Genomic DNA, 18,072 nt, shown 5'->3' with positions numbered 1-18,072 from the left:
AAAAAAGTTATAGATGTAACAAGGAGCGAGCCCATTAGGAAATAAGTGTGACTTGAAGAATGATTCAGGGCAGAGGCACACATGATAAACACATAATCTCATTGATGAGTATGCCCACGAAGAAGATGAGACTAATATTGTTATCCTTTGATATACCGCATGCAAGTGAAATTTGAATGTGACAGAGTTAAATCTTTGTGAAACAACCCCTAGATTTTCAAATAACAGGTAGGTATACTCATTTTTTAATAGTAGAGTCGCAAGTATCTCTCAATGATTTAAGAGTGACAAAAATGCGCACTTATTTAATTTAGTTTTTTACAATTGATTGCATTGACTACAATGGATAATTAATTATGATCATCTCCAGGGGACATGCGCACTACTGCGTATTAATCAATGAGATTGTAAGTAAAATGGGTGATTTCAAGTTCAGTGTTGACCTTTTGGTGTTGGTGTAAGGTCAATTTTTACACGATTATAACACCAAACATAAAATGAAGATGGTCTCGAAAAGTCACTCACTAGTTGTTGAGATGTCAATAATGTGATCTGGATCAGTTTTACAAACTCTGAATAAGTTTTAGAGCAAGAGAAGCAATCCAAATTTCAACACCAACAGTCCAACACCAAGGCCAACACCGTACTCAAAATCACCCAATGTCATGTGCATGTTGGCATATGACTTCATCTCACACCCGACTCTTTGTGAAAAAAAAAAAACCCAGATTTTGAATTCAGAAAGTCTATGAACAATGCCATGTGATTACCATCATGCCACAGGAAAACTTACCTTGGTCATGTATAAAGGTCATTGTTAGGTATACACTTTAGTCCCTGGGGGTCAAAGGTCACACTGACTGGTGTTTTGAAGAGTCACGTAGTTGGCTTGTCATTCTATTTTCTTTCTGCTCGAAATCACTTTTTTTTTGTTCCGTCCATGAAGACAAATATTGATCACATTCTAATTCTGATCAATACATAATAACACACACACAACTATACTGGTACTGTAATGTCTTATTTAAACGTCAAGACGACTTTGGCTTGCCATCCTTCTCAAAGTAATTTTTCTGTCAATAAAGTGATTATTGATCGAATCTAAATTCTGATCAATATAAGAATGCAGTACACACAAGTATAATGGAACTGTAACGCTTAGTAAAACTTCAAGATGACTTTAGTATCCAAACAAAATCATTATCTGTGAGTGCAAAATATGCATCCTTTTCTTTACTTATTATATCATCTTACATATAGATTTATCCAAATATATGCTTCTTACTATGTTGATATATACAGGCCTTATATTTAAATGTTTTAAGGGAATTTGATACCTTACCAAAGGGATTTAAATATTACAACAAACATTTAAAAGCTCAAATGGTATTAATCAAAATCTCATGTAAGCTAGCAATACAAAGTAAACAGACATTTTAAACATACATTTTTTTTCAACTAATGAGAATCCCTTTCTGGATTGTTACAATGAAAAAATCAAATAAAAAATTTGTTCCTTTCTTTTTATTTTACTTTACCTTTTGTTTTAATATTTTTTTTCCTTTCATTTAGTGTTTTTTATAAGGTGAGAGGGGGCCTTCTTTTTTTTTATAAATTGAATCAACTACTTTTCTCTTCTGAAATAAACCATCAGTTTATTCTTGTAATTTATTATATTTCATACAGTTTAGTGCAATTTCATTAATTTACGTCACTCCAAAGGTGCTAATTTGAGGGTTACATGAACATTCATTTGTCTACATTTTGTCACTATTATCTTCAGAAGGATGATATGAGGGTTTATTTATGTGTGTCAAATCTGATTTCAAAGACAATATTCTTAATCTTTTCTGTCTCTAAATGTAGCTGATTATCATTAAGAAATAAATTAACTTTTATATTAAATTATTACCCAGAAAAAAAGTTTTACTATCATACCGACAATGCACATATTAAAAATACAGCTTAAGAGAAAGAATTGTGAACATCCAGACTTTATTATCACAAAACCACAATTTGTATAACATTGTAACATAGCTGACAGCTTTAAAAAATTGCTACTTTTTATCATGGAAATTCATAGAATTTGCCACTATCAACTTGTCTAAAATCATCAAAATATCTTTAAGATATTCTATAAACAAAAAGTAAAGAGTAAAAAAAAAACCTAGTTCTAGTAAGTGCATTACATGAAAAATGTACATAATTATAACACAGTACTTGAATAATATTGAAATGTATTTGCATCACTATTAGTTCTTTATCAGATTTGAATACAGGTTTTTAAATCTCATTTTCCAGTAAGAAGTCTGATTAAGGTGAGAAGAGCATGCAACGCTAAAATACATTCAACACTTAAAAACATTCAAAACATTCATAAATGTAAGCTATGAAATAATACTGAACATCATAACTCACATACCCCTTAACCCTATATAGCCCGGGGGGGGGGGGGGGAGGTACACCTGCAAGACTTGAAGAAATAGTCATAAAGTGATAAGGGTTAAACCCTAAAATAACGTTATAAAAATACTTGCTTGAATTGAAATGGATGATAAAAGAGGAGGAAACAATTTTTTTTTCAAAAGTAGCACAATCAAGGACGACAAGCACACAATGATCAACTACAGTCAATTTACGTCAGTCAGTGATTTTATCAAACACCCAAAATTATGACATAGAATAGATTTTGTGCTAGTATATATAGCTATTAACAGGAAGTAAATATCTAACATAAGTGTATGCAAGTCAAGTAAAAGCAAGTCTCTTTATCAAGTTTGAAATACAATTTTTTTCAGAATACTCCCTCCCATTAAGTGCCTGATATATTCCTTAAAAGGTGTATGACTATTCATGGTAATGTCAACAATGTTCATGAGAAACATTGTCACAATTACCCTCGCTAATTGTCTACACATAAACTTACTTAAGTCAAAACAATTTTCCCCCAAAATACTTTGTCTTAGAACAAGGATTAGCTAAAGATTGATCGTCTTGAAGTGACGAAGACGAAGTATGAGTATCTGTTGGATTTCGAGTTTGCTATCACTTTGTCAGTCCTTTTGGGTGAGCAGCATTGAGACATTGTTACATATAAAGCAATAAGAAATATGTGTCTCCTTTCAAAGATACGTCAAGTCCCCTGCCTCTCATTATGGGTGGGCATGTCCTTCCGCACAGTTAATCTTCGTCAATGCGCACTCAACGGTTCAGTGTCTCGTAGTAGCTAATGACAGAGATGACGTTAATTCTCTTTCGGTTTCTGCAGGTGATAAAATGCTGGTCGAGGAGTCTTGTGCGAAAAAGCTGTCACATCGTGTAAGTGTAAATCGAGTCGGAGTGTCGAAGTGAGGACGATAATTGCTTCTAGCAGTTGGTTGCTTCATTTGTCGTCTCATGATGTAGAGGTTCATTGTCTTAAAGTGAGATCAGTACTTATGTCTGTCTGAGGGCGCAAGTGACATACTGTACCATAGTGGCTGTACTTGTGATAATGCTTGTCTGGGAACTTCTTCACACGGTCTGTCGATGTCTTACGTAAATGCCCACCGTCTCAAATTGACCATGAGATCGATAACGGGTTATTGTTCATGATTTTGTCAGGGTGCCAGAACGAATATGCTTGGTCATTTGATGTCTTGCGTATCAGTAAAGTACGATAGACGAGTCAGGTTCAGGTTCATGTAGATATGTGTCAAAGTCTCTTGGCGTATGGAACAGTTCAGTGTCTCGTAGTGGCATAATGTGCAGGAATAGCTGGGTATCTGTACAGAAGTCTTAAGTCTTGGAATGAGTTCTGTGTCAATGAAGATAGGTATAACAGTTAGAACAATGTCACATAAAAAATGTCAAACTTTGCAAGTACCTGTTAAGTATCCAGTACAAAATGTCTTTTAGTTTAGTATTATAGTAATGTCAACAAACATACAATTACCCTTATACCTTGATTAAAAGGGAAAATATTGAAAAAGCCAAATAAAAATTTCCAAGAAATACTTGAACATGCAATGGTGAAAAATCATGATCTGACACGAGATGACTAAACATGATAGAAAGTCGGAATATCCCTCTCACCGGAAATAGTCCATTTGCAAGGAAAAAAGATCAATCTATTACTTTTTTATAACAAAACTGTAAGTGACCAGTTAGATTGCCAGGAATTCTAAAGGTAGAAGAAAGAAATTTTAGAGATTCCTACTTCCATTCAGAAAACGATTCAACGGTCCAACCTTAATTCAACCCTCTTGTGTGCATAAGAAACTATCTCTATTTTCAATTCTAATGAAGTGCTCGCCAGATTACCCATTAAACCCTTGCCTGTTTGCATTGTAATTTGCTTCTATAAAAAAGACAAACCATGCATAATTGTTATACTTACCCGAAATGATGAGAGCTTGACTGGCCAGTCTATGTCGTACGAGGGCGCTTTCTCTCTTCTGGCTCTGGGTCAGCGACGATGACCTTGAGTTTCTCACCAGCTATGGTCTGGCCATGCAGAGTGGTGAGACAAATTTCAGCCGATTCCTTTCCTATCGTGATTTGAAAAGGAATTTAAAAAAAAATTTAAGATGGCAGTGTTCAGAAATTTATAGTACCAGTGATAATGAAATGCAACATTCATATACTGCACAATACAAAAGTGCTGTATATTTATATTACGTCCCCCCTGAAGCTCCTCTGACAAAGAGCAAATGCAATCAAGGAATTCCTTATTACTAACAGGAATTTAAAAACAAATTGAAGATTGAATACCGCCAAAACTGAAGGGAAAACAAAAAACGAATAAAAACAGAATTTTGTATTACTTTCAATCAGCCCACTTAATTGAAAAGATAAGGAAAATTTAAGTGTATTATTTGGACGAAATCATACCAACCCATTGACCCAAGAGGCAATCTAGGATTTTCTAGAATATGCTAATCAAGAACAACATCAACAAGATTTTGATTTCATCAAATAAAATTTTGCATAACACTAGTATCAAGACTTTAGGCTTTGGAAATTTGTTTAGTAATGACACTCACTAGCAAACTTGGCATAGCCATAGTTGCGGCCATGGACATTCTTGTAGCTGATGAAGTTTCCGAACCTCCTGAAGACGTCACAGATGATAGGGTCTGGAAGAGGACGGGTACAGATCACGAACAGTCTCTCCTCAACAGGACTGGATTGAGAAAGCATGTCAAGACCAAGAGTTTTATACACATGAAAAAAAAATCATGACTTAATCAAAAAGCAGATAATCTGATGAAAACTCAAAATTGCATCCCTTGTGTCACAGAAGATCAAAGGGTCACAGTTAACAAGTTAAACATTTTTTCCTCCAGGCATTCATGTGTGGTTTTTTTCATCAAATGTTATCAATCGCATCATTTTTTGTTTTATTGTTTTTCTCTGTAACATTGTATGTACATGTTTTCTTTGCGAAATAAAAATGATAATAATCAAGGTTGAAACCGACTTCCTGGAGAGGGGATTAGGTGTCCAACCCTATATCTCTCCCTACCCCTCTTTATCATTACTCCTTACCTGTCTGGGTCTACCATGGGCTGTAGTGGGGGTAGCGCAACAGTACAGGATGGTGGTAAGCTTGCTGCTGCAGGGTTATACCTAGCAATATAAACCCCACTACCATCATCTGCCCCCCTATTATCAACCCTTCTATCTCTCCTTACCCCTCTTTATCATTACTCCTTACCTGTCTGGGTCTACCATGGGCTGTAGTGGGGGTAGCGCAACAGTACATGATTAAGGTAAGCTTGCTGCTGCAGGGTTATACCTACCAATATAAACCCCACTACCATCATCTGCCCCCCTATTATCAACCCTTCTATCTCTCCTTACCCCTCTTTATCATTACTCCTTACCTGTCTGGGTCTACCATGGGCTGTAGTGGGGGTAGCGCAACAGTACAGGATTAAGGTAAGCTTGCTGCTGCAGGGTTATACCTACCAATATAAACCCCACTACCACCATCTGCCCCCCCCCCCTATTTTCAACCCTTCTATCTCTCCTTACCCCTCTTTATCATTAATCCTTACCTGTCTGGGTCTGCCATGGGCTGTAGTGGGGGTAGCGCAACAGTACAGGAAGGTGGTTGGCTTGCTGCTGTTGGAGGGTTATACGCTCCAAGAACCGATCTGCAAAATGTATTTCATAAGTCATGATATCTACTTATAATCAAGTAATTCCATTAATGTAATTCTGAAAGGAAAGCATAGGGGTACAGCAATGATGAAGGCCAATAGTGTTTGGTTGGCTTCAACTACATTGTTTAAAAGTATTGATATTCTTGTTCTCATTGGGCAGAAAAAATGCTTGCATGATTGATATTTTTTTTCTTGCTCTGTATCAAGTATTGTAGATGAGTTGTCTTGGACAAACTTGACTTGCATCGGGCAGCCAGTGTGTACTTAAGGTTATCACGTTTCTGCTTGTCATTTGTTATTCAAAATACCCCCTCACCTAATAGGAGCTCAATACAGTATTCCTTTCAAGATACCAAACCATACGTGAGCATCAACTAAAACCTTGATACAAATACAATCGCCCTTCCCTCATTATTATACATAAATATATTCAATAAATAGCTATGCTTTATTTCTAAATACTTTATCCAAATACAAGGTCTAGGTACAGAAAAGGGTACCTGCATGCAGCCTAAATTTACAGCAGAGTCTGTATAAGTCGGCCTTTCATACGTCAAACAATCGCCAAAATCAAAGTGTTTTCAGACAAGAATATGCAAAACATATGTTATTTGCTTCGTAGAGATTTCACTAATGCAGATTTAATTGTACTATCAAAGAAGCCTTTTTTCAACTTGTTCTCACTCTCTCTCTGTCTCTCTTTCTCTCATCATGTTATTTGCTTAATTTGAATTAAAGTTAATTTTCAACAAGAGATTAAACTACCACAGATTTTACTGAACTAGCAAAGAAGCTTTCTCTCTCTGACTTTCTCTCATCCTGTATGTTTTTTTATTCGTTTAAAGTTGAATTTCACCAAGAGATTTACATGTAACTAAAGCTGATTTTAATGTACTGGCAAAAAAAAAAAAATTCTCTTTCTCTCTCATCATGTATGTTATTTGCTTCGTTTAAAATTGAATCTCACCAAGAAAGTTAAAGGAGAATGAAACCTTCGGAAGAAGATACCTTGTGTGAAAACAGAAAAATCAACGAAAGTTTGAGCAAAATTGGATAAATAATGAGAAAGTTATGAGCATCTGAATATTGCGATCACTAATGCTATGGAGATCCTCACATGGGCAATGCGACAAAGATGTGTGATGTCACGTGTGAACAACTCTCCCCATTTCTGTAGTATATATTTCACTTAAAATGCCTCTTTTATCACATCTATCAGTAGATCGTGTGTTCTTTCTATAGCAGGGCATGTAATACCGACTTTTACAGAATACATCATGGATAAAGAGTTTGTATCACCATAAGAAAAAACAAAAAGAGACATTTTGGGGGTATTTTATAGTCCATAAAAGGGAAAGTTGTTCACATGTGACATCACACATCCTTGTCGCATTGCCGATGGGAGGATCTCCATAGCATTAGTGATTGCAATATTCAAATGCTCATAACTTTCTCATTATTATCCGATTTTTCTCAAACTTTCTTTGTTATTCTTAGATTTTGCTGTTTCGACACAAGCCTACTTGTTCCAAAGGTTTCATTCCCCTTTAATTAAGCAGATTTTACTGTACTAGCAAAAAACTCTCTCTCTCTCTCTCTCTCATCCTGTGTGTTATTTGCTTTGTTTAAAGTTGAATTTCTCTAAGAGATTCAACTACTGCAGACTTTACCAACAAGCAAAGAAGCTTCCTCTATCTGTCTCTCTCTCATCCTGTATGTTTTTTGCTTCGTTTAAAGTTGAATTACAACTAGCAAAGAATTTTTTTCTCTCACCCTGCATTGATTGTGGTCGACGAGTTGTCTTCTACAAACTTGACTTGCATGGGGCATCCTGGAGGGTACTCAAAGTTATCAAGTTTCTGCTTTGCATAGGCCGCCTGGGCAGCCGAGCTGTACCGTACATAAGCAGTACCTGCATAATATTTGTGGAGATAAAGAGGAATATCAGAGCTGGTAATCAAAGGAAAAAACAATGCTTTAAAATAGATAAAAGGGTGGTATTCAAATAACTAAACATATGTTTAACTTCATATTTTTTCCATATTCATGGAAATTATAATGTATCAATTGATTTATTAAAATTCATTGTACTTTTTGTATTTTCCTATTCTGCCCATTTCATGAATCAATTGATTTTTTGACAACTTATTGCAGGATATGATTAATTTTAATTGTTGAATAAGATGACAATTGGCACTCCATAAATGTATGGTCAAAGTTAATCCAGGTCTAACTAAACCATAAACCATGGCTATCAGAATATCATCCAAGGAGTAAGATTGTCTTTGTTTTCATTCTAAACTGTTATTTTGATAGAAATAAAAAAAAATCCCTGAATTCCCATAATTTGTGAATTTGAATTATTAAAGATATGATGCAAAATAATACAAACTTTCTATTCCGAAAAAAGATATCAGGGCTTGAAGTCTGTACCTTTATATCCCCAACTGACTTGTTCTTCTCTGTAATCACAGTATTCCATGCCAGGAATGATGCTGAACAAACCCTTGACCTGAGTCTCTGTGACAGGACCAACGATGTCAGCAACCAACCTTGGAGAGAGATTTGTGGGCATTCCTAGATACATGTAGATGAACAGATTGAAAGGAAAATGTATGACTTTCAATAGCACTTCCAGCTGTGTAAAAGACATTAGGGGTTGTTTCACAACGAATTAAGAAGGACTTAAAAACATGTTTAAATGCCACTGCACACATGTAATTTAACACATAACCTGATTAACTGGTATGCTGTAGTGCTTGTTCAAGATGCTTGATCTGACCATTGCGGTGATGCATGATCTGACCAATGCGGTGATGCATTACGTACCGCACAACTGAAATTTAAGTGCGACTCTTAAAGTCACACTTCACTTTTTGTGAAACAACCCCCTGTTCAATAAACTACTAACATGGGGAAGGCAAAGAATCAAGGATCCAAGTATACCTTGCACTTGCTGCCTAAAAGATTCAATGTGATAATACACTTACTAGGAGGACTGTTCATTATATTGAGTGTGACATGAAAATGAGATGAATGAAAAAGAATACCCTTCAATTTAAATCAATTTGGCTTAGTTGTCACAGAGAGTCAATAATACAATTAAACAGATACACCATTCACTGCATTACAAGGTATAAATGAAATGCTATGTAAACACTGCATTACAAGGTATAAATGAAATGCTATGTAAACAATGTTCACCAAAACATGAAAAGGAAATCCATGCAATCCATGGTTCTTAAGGCAATGTTTTCAAGGCAAGGCAATTAAATTCATTATAAAACCACATCAATGTTTCATTGTATTTGCACAGGGGATCTTGTTAATCTTCAAAATCACATTTCTCTTTCAACACTATTTAATCATATATTTAAACCTAAATGTTTGGAAATCACTCTTTTGCATGACAGAGAAACAGAAGGAAATTACAGATAATGTGTAAAGTACATGTACTTCAGATGATACCAAATACAACTTTTGATATTCACATTAATACAATAATATTCACATTCATGATACAAGAACAGTGCTTATATGACTCATTATATGATTTATATTTCTTACCTCTGGACCTTGTGGGGAAATACCAAATATAATTTTGAGGAGAAAAGAGATATAATATAATAACATTCATGATACAAGAACGGTGCATATATGACACTGTGTATGATTTATATATTTTTTTACCTGGACCTTGCGGGAAAAACATGCCATCGACCTCAAAGTTGCCAACCTGAGGAGCGGTGGCCCTTGGTAGGGCGGTGGGTGAGGTGTACTCCCCTCGCATGGGGTAATCACTCTCCACTCTGCTGTGGCTAAACCGTCCGTAGTCAGAATTCCTCCCCACGTCGGAGCTCCTGCCATAGTCCTTGCGGAGGTGGTCGTATCTCAGGTAGTCTGGACGGCCGTAGTCCAAGCGGTCGTGATCCGACGATCGGGAGTAGTCCCTTTCGAAGACGTCGTCTCGGCTTCGCTTCTCCGATCGGCGTGGCTCGGCCATGACTGCCTTGAAGCCTGGTTGATGAAAATTGACAAGAAAGTGGTAAATGAAAAAAAATTGCCTGGGATAGATATAAAGAGGATTATGACTTCTTTTCAAATGCCGAAAGAAATAGAGCACCACGCATTCTTCTAGTATATCAACAGAATTTTGTGACAATTCCAATGTAACTACTCACAGTGGTATTTGATAATTCAAATGCCAATTAATACAACATTTTTTCTTTATCTTAATCCTACATGTATGATCTTTATTTAGCCTTTAACCCTAATATTCCCGGAGGGGGGAGCCTGTCAAATTTTCTAACACCTCAATATTTCAAAACAAAATTTCATGACTTTTTCTCTGATCATTCCCCGCACATTTTGATAACAAATTTACCTCGATCGTACCTACCGTGCGGGTGTCAGATTACGTTTACTAAACACATGTCACTGAAATTTTGCTATTTCTCTATATGACTGTGTATAACCCTATGGAAAAAATCAGGAGCTTTTCCAAATTATGTACATACTTTTCTAGTATTAAGTAACATCATTGTTTCAAATAGTGTAAAAAATTACCACACACACACACCCACATATACACATCTGAAAATGCTTGACAAAAAACAAAGAAATACATAAGAAATTGAAAAACAATAAAATACATTTAGAAATAACTGCCACAACCTATCTTTTTCTTTCAGGAATTGATGAGGGAGTTATCAAAGACATTTGTACCCAAAAATTGCTATTCCAGAGGCTTTATTTGGTGAGAAATACCAAAATTTATGATTTCTCGCATAAATTGGCATAAATTAATTTAAAAAAAAATAAAAGGACTTTCATAAATGTAGCTCTACAACTTGCAAATTAAATAATTCTTGACCCTTGTGCAAAATGTTGAGGCAATCGGACGACCCATGGCCGAGATCTCAGGGGGGGGGGGGGCATAATGGCCCCTCTCAGTAATAACAAGCTTTGAAATACCCCCAGAGTATTAGGGTTAATCAACTTATGACATTATATATTGTATTACATACTGTACAACAGTGAGTTTGGTGACAAATCGATTCATAGGAGGAAGAAAAACTTGAACATAGGATACATAATATTTGAAAGTTATTTTCACAGGACTTATTTCAGGGCAGTGAGGGCACTGTAACAATATAACTACAATGGTCTAAATTTTAGAATAAATGTAAGTAGTACACCATGTACAAAAATTACAAACTATTGCAGATTATATGACACCTAGATAGATCCATGGCATTTGATTGGTTGTTCGATCGATCATTCGGACCATTTTACAATGACGTCATCAACCGTGCAATTTAGGATCCATTCATCGTGCAATTTTGGATCCATACGATTTTGTCCATTGCACCCCTGCATTGTACGCGACATACGCAACAATCAGCAGACTGAGCTCGCACTGCACAATCATATTTTGCATCCAAATTGATAGATTTCCTATGAAAAATAATCTAGTTTTAAGTGTCATATAAACCAAATAATTAATGTTCCTTCATTTGTGCAATTGACAGAATACTTCATGAAATGAATGATCCATTCAACTCAGCTATGCCTCGTTGAATGGATCTTTTCATCTTTCACCTCATGAAGTATTCTATCCATTGCATCCATTGTATACTATTGATCATAATTCATATCTCTTTATAGCACACCCCTGTACTTACTTCGATCACAGTTTTCAAGTGCATTGGCAGCCCCTGAAACTCTCCTGAACTTGACATAACCAAATCCCTTGTTTGCTCCGGTCTTTTTGTCTGTGATGATGGTCACATGGTCGATCTCACCATACTCTGTAAATAAAAATTGTATACAATAAATGTTGACATTATGAAATTCCTACTAAAGAGAGGGAATGCATGTTCAAGAAGTTTGTATGTGGACTCTCAAAGATATTTACTTTTCTGAAATCGGACTGTTTGATCTTTGCTACTTTTTTATTTACTGTAAAATGAAGAAATATTTGATGACGGGTACAGTGAATGAGAACCAATCTAATTTTCATATTTCTATTAAAAATTTACTTGTGGGAAATTTAAACATATATATATGTACAGCAGAATATCATATTTGAGAGCAAATATCTGACAAATTGGCAAAATATGTAAGAAAGAATATTTTTGACATAAAGGGGGTAGGTGGGGGCATGGATTATTGAATGGTTAAGTCTTTTAACGTTTATATGTGCATTTCTCTATCCCCCCTTCTCTCTCTCTCATGTACTTTACTAAGTGCTTTAAAAGTTGATTACATGATTGTCAAAACTTTTCCATCTGAATGGTACATGTAAAGTATATTATACAACATACATGTACATACCATCAAATTTCTTATACAATTCATCATCATCATATGAACTTGGTACAACCACAAAGAGCCGGGTTAGTTCCGTCTTTTCATCAATGTCTTTAGAGCTATGTGAGCCTCTGGAGTTAGCAATGATAACCTGGTGAAAGAAGAGAAATGATGTTAAAAAGAGTGATTAGTTTCCTGATAATTAATTCATCGCAATACAGGTGGGCAAATCCATGTTAACTTGTGATGCTAACCAAGATAGAGACTAAGAGGTATTCATATCATATTATTACCTACATGTATCCAAGGCATTTTAGCAGATAAGTAAATTTCATATTTTGCTCACTACTTTTGCTATAGCTACAGCACGCATATCGCGATATGTGTGCTGTAGCTATATAGCAAAAGACAAAGAAATCAAGATGGCGACGTAATCACGGTGGCAAGTTTTCCCCGTCTTTTTATATTTTTCTTGTGTTTTAAATAAATTCTTGTTTAAAAACGAAATCAATATTGTAGAACAGTCGGAAATGAAGTTGTATCCCATTTACATGATTTAGGGCTAGATCTTTAAGAAGGAAAGTAGAAATCTCGTGGGGCGAAAGTTTCAGGTTTTTTCGCGGTACACGCACATGAAAGGGAGAGTAAGCACACGTTGGTAAATTATTTTTACTCTCAGGAGCCTCCTGCCAGTCCTGGGCCCTGGCTACCCAGAGGCCAGAACCATGTTTACGATCGGCGTTCTGTGAAACGATGTTTTCTCAAGTAAATTTGACAACCCCCAAAAAAGGTTTTCACAAAAAAAAAAAGAGTGGAATGCCTCTGGCGGTCTCACCTGCATCACGCGATTCAATATATCAGCAGTGCTGACTTTGAAAACTACTATTAAATAATCATTCACAAAAAACACCATTCATATAATGATACAATACTACGTTCATTGATGTTGATCATGTGACCTAAAACTTGTCAGTGAAACTTGATTACCTCTATATCCACATTTTATACACAATATCTATAAACTTTGCAAGTTATGATAGCAATCTTATAATTACCTCTAAAATGGCCAAAGTTCAATTACCTTTAATGACCTTTGACTTTGGTCATGTGACCTGAAACTCGGACGAAATGTTCAAAGATACTTGATTACTATTATGTCCACGTTTTATGAGCTAGACCAATAAACTTTCAAAGTTATGGTAGTAATTCAACAAATACCCCCAACTTGGCCAAAGTTCATTGACCTTACATGACCTTTGAACTTGATCATGTGACCTGAAACTCGCACAGGATGTTCAGTGATACTTGATTACTCTTGTGTCCAAGTTTCATGAACTAGGCCAATAAACTTTCAAAGTTATGGTAATAATTCAATAGATACCCCCCAAATGGCCAGTTCATTGACCTTTGACCTTCGTCATGTGACCTGAAATTAGCATAGGATGTTCAGTGATACTTGATTACTCTTATGTCCACGTTTTATGAACTACACCAATAAACTTTCAAAGTTATGGTGGTAATTCAACAAATACCCCCAACTTGGCCAAAGTTCATTGACCTTACATGACCTTTGAACTTGATTATGTGACCTGAAACTTGCACAGGATGTTCAGTGATACTTGATTACTCTTATGTCCAAGTTTCTAAATCAGATCCATAAACTTTCAAAGTTATGATGGTAATTTAACAAATACCCCCAACTTGGCCAAAGTTCATTGACCGGACACGTGCGTCGCGTAACGTTGGGGAAGAACAATAGGAAACAAGATGGCAGCGTAAACATCGGGCAAGTCTCTTCCGTCTTTACATAATATTCTTCTCATTTTTTTGATGAATTCTTGTTAAAAATAAAACCGATAGCGTAGAAATGTACTCAAGGGTTCATTACGTGCCGCCGCGCACAGAAAAATCAAGCCATAGAAGTCGTGTGTTGTGGACACCAGAAGTGGGATCGCAGCACGCGTGACCCACTAGTTAGAAATCGACTGCCAAACGCAGTTCATGGTGTGAGGTTAGTATACTAATAGTAATACTAACCTCGCAATACGTGTGAGTGCCCAACCATGTACATGATTTAGGGCTAGATCTTTTAGAAGGAAAGTAGAAATCTCGGGGGCGAAAGTTTCAGGTTTTTGGGCGGTACGTGCAGATGAATGGGAAGGAATCCCTGGCTTCGTTGAGAGTAAGCATACGTTAGTAAATGATTTTTATGACTCTAGATTAGAAGCCTCCTGGCTACCCCCCCCCCCCCCCCGGGGCTGCACAATCGCGAGTCGTCTGTGTCATGAGTGTACGAGGAGAAACAAATGTTTAAAAAACACTTAAAAACTCCTTGAAACAGACGGCTGCCAGGTGTCTACGCTTGCCTTAACTTAAGCGCCTACTGTATCTTGTATGGCAGTGAGTCCAAACTTCACGCGTGTCCATACTTCGCGGACGGTAATTATCTAAACAAGTGGAACGCCTCTGGCAGTCTCGCCTGCATTACGCAATTTGATATAGCAGCAGTGCTAACTTTGAAAACTACTATAAAATAATCATTCACAAAAACATCATTCATATAATGACATAATACCACGTTCATTGACCATAAATGACATTTGAACGGAGACTTAAGACTGTCAACTACACCCATGTCCACATTTCATTCACTCTATCCATAAACTTTCAAAGTTATGATAGCACTTCAACAATTACCCCAACATGGCCTAAGTTTATTGACCTTAACTGACCTTTGACTTGGTTTTGTGACCTGAAACTCACAGGGGATGTTCAGTGATGCTTGATTACTCTTATATCCCAAGTTTTATGAACTAGATCCATAAACTTTCACAGTTAGGATGGTAATTCAACAAATACCCCCAACACGGCTAAAGTTCATTGACCTTTAATGACCTTTGACCATGGTCATGTGACCTGAAACTCGTACAGGATGTTCAGTGATACTTGATTACTCTTATGTCCAAGTTTTATGAACTAGATCCATAAACTTTCAGAGCTAGGATGGTAATTTAACATATACCCCCAACACGGCCAAAGTTCATTGACCTTAAATGACCATTGACCATGGTCATGTGACCTGAAACTCGCACAGGATATTCAATGGTACTTGATTAACCTAATGTCCAAGTTTCATGAACTAAATCCATAAATTTTCAAAGTTATGATGGTAATTAAACAAATACCCCCAACTTGGCCAAAGTTCATTGACCTTAAATGACCTTTGACCTTGGTCATGTGACCTGAAACTCAGGCAGGATGTTCACTAATACTTGATTAACCTTATGTATAAGTTTCATGGACTAGATCCATAAATTTTCAAAGTTATGATAGTAATTCAACAAATACCCCCAACTTGACCAAAGTTCATTGACCCTAAATGACCTTTGACCTTGGTCACGTGACCTGAAACTAAAGCAGGATGTTCACTAATACTTAATTAACCTTATGCCCAAGTTTCATGAACTAGGTCCATATACTTTCTAAGTTATGATGTCATTTCAAAAACTTAACCTTCGGTTAAGATTTTGAAAATAATTTTCCCAACATGATCTAAGTTCATTGAACCTAAATGACATTTGACCTTGGTCATGTGACCTGAAACTCAGGCAGGATGTTCAGTAATACTTGATTAACCTTATGTCCAAGTTTCATGAACTAGGTCCATATACTTTCTAAGTTATGATGTCATTTCAAAAACTTAACCTTAGGTTAAGATTTGATGTTGACGCCGCCGCCGCCGCCACCGCCGTCGGAAAAGCGGCGCCTATAGTCTCGCTCTGCTATGCAGGCGAGACAAAAACTAGCCAATATCCTTAAAATCTGACATCATCAATGTGAAAAGCGGCCTAAAATTATCCTTTGGTGTAAGTTTCTTTCGGATGAGTTCAGTATTCATGAAAATATTGACAAAAGATCAGCAAATTTGTCACTGTTAGCGCCCGTTTTGATGAAATCTGATATTCTCAACAAGCATCACGATATCACCATTTTGCAAGCAGAAATCATCAAAAATGTGAGTTAAATGTGGTACCAACCGATTCTATAGCATTTTGCCATCAATCTGATATAAATATTTCACTTTTTGAGAATTGAGATTTTGTTTACATCTCCACAAAAACTTTGGTCCGCGAAGTTAGGTCACACTTCAGGCCTCTACAAAAAAAAATTAATCACTTGCCCTGTCGGGCAAGTGATAAAAAATTTGCTTGCCCGATAGAAAAAACTGCTTGCCCGATTTTTTTTCAAAAATTATTTTGCTCTTAATTATTCTTTTCTGTCCTGGCTGAACTTGATTTACTGGCGCTGCCCTTGGTATTTCTTTTTCTTGACTCTTGTTCAAGTTGTTCTGGTCGCCGATCATGACGACAAAAGTCGCCTATTTTAGTCTGACGACTCATTGTTTATTTGGTTTGAAGTTGAAGCCGAGTCCTGGCCAGGGTGACCAGATTTCACAAAATGAAATACGGGACAATGAACAACAAAAAAAGATCAAGAAAGAAGGCAACACAGTGTTAGACTTGTGAAAAAAGTAAAGAATTGGAAGGGAGGGTGAACGAAAGAATGAAGGAGAGAAAGAAAAGAGATGAATTGAGAAGAAAGAAAGAAAAAATGAAGGGGAAAATGAAGAAAATAATAAAAAACATAAGAAAGTTCTAATAAAAGAAGGATGAGAGAATAAGAATAGATAAAAAGGTTTAATTCCGTCATTCTTTGAATTGAATATAGAAAGAAAAAAAAAGAAAAGGGAAGATAAATAAATGTGTGAAAGTCAAAACAAAGAAGAGAAAGACAAAAAGAAAGTAAGAAAAAAGGAGGAAAGAAAGAATGAAGGAAAGAAAATGTTTCCTTCATTCTTGGAAAGAAAGAAACAAAGAAAGAAGAAAACAGGAAGGAAGGAAGAATGGAAAAGTATAAGGGAAAAGAATAAGGATAAAATGAAATAAATAATGAAAGAAAAAAAGGAGGAAAGAGAGGGAGGAAAGAATGAAGGGAGGCCAGAATGAAAAAAAAGAAGAAAATAATGGAAGGAGAAATAGACCGAAAATAAAAACGAGTGGAAGGGAGAAGGAATGAAGGAAATAAAAAAAAGGAAATGTAATAAAGAAGGCAAGTAAGAGAAAGAAGGAAAGAAAGAAAATGAACAGAGAGAGAGAGAGAAAGGATCAGGAAATAAAAATAGATATATGTAACAAACAAGTGGAATGCCTCTGGCCGTCTCACCTGCATCACGCGATTCAATATAGCAGCAGTGCTGATTTTGAAAACTACTATACATGTAACTCGCACAAGATGTTCAGTGATACATGTACTTGGTTACTCTTATTTCCACGTTTTATGAACTAGACCAATACACTTATAGAGATATGATGGCAATTCAACAAATACCCCCAACGTGGCCAAAGTTCTTTGACCTTACATGACCTTTGACCTTGATCATGTGACCTGAAACTCGCACAGGATGTTCAGTGATACTTGATTACTATTATGTCCAAGTTTTATGAACTAGACCAACACACTTTCAAATTTATGGCTGTAATTCAACAAATACCCCAATTTGGCCAAAGTTCATTGACCCTAAATGACCTTTGACCTTGATCATGTGACCTGA

General features: G+C 36.1%; 1 protein-coding gene across 1 annotated transcript; it reads right to left on the bottom strand.

Moving 5' to 3' along the window:
- Positions 1–1,978: 1,978 nt before the first annotated feature.
- Positions 1,979–13,302, bottom strand: LOC129281861 (RNA-binding protein 45-like). The gene is made up of 10 exons (XM_064113477.1): positions 13,297–13,302; positions 12,486–12,612; positions 11,834–11,959; positions 9,840–10,166; positions 8,583–8,726; positions 7,923–8,061; positions 6,042–6,140; positions 5,025–5,164; positions 4,379–4,529; positions 1,979–3,796 (listed from the first exon to the last, which is right to left on the bottom strand). Exons 1-9 carry the CDS (start codon positions 13,300–13,302, stop codon positions 4,408–4,410), a joined length of 1,230 nt encoding a protein of 409 aa, XP_063969547.1. The 3' UTR covers positions 1,979–3,796; positions 4,379–4,407.
- Between the last annotated feature and the right edge of the window lie 4,770 nt (positions 13,303–18,072).

Source organism: Lytechinus pictus, chromosome 18 (genome assembly GCF_037042905.1).
Source record: "Lytechinus pictus isolate F3 Inbred chromosome 18, Lp3.0, whole genome shotgun sequence".
Classification (NCBI taxonomy): domain Eukaryota; kingdom Metazoa; phylum Echinodermata; class Echinoidea; order Temnopleuroida; family Toxopneustidae; genus Lytechinus; species Lytechinus pictus.
Note: the sequence above shows the minus strand (reverse complement) of the source record. Positions and strands in the feature narration are given on the sequence as shown.

Excerpts from the sequence above, each read along its gene's own strand:
- LOC129281861 (XM_064113477.1), bottom strand. Across the intron at positions 8,727-9,839 it reads GTTTTTCCCGCAAGGTCCAG|GAATGCCCACAAATCTCTCT; the intron begins GTAAAAAAATAT and ends ACATGTATCTAG. Across the intron at positions 5,165-6,041 it reads CCCATGGCAGACCCAGACAG|TCCTGTTGAGGAGAGACTGT; the intron begins GTAAGGATTAAT and ends TTCTCAATCCAG.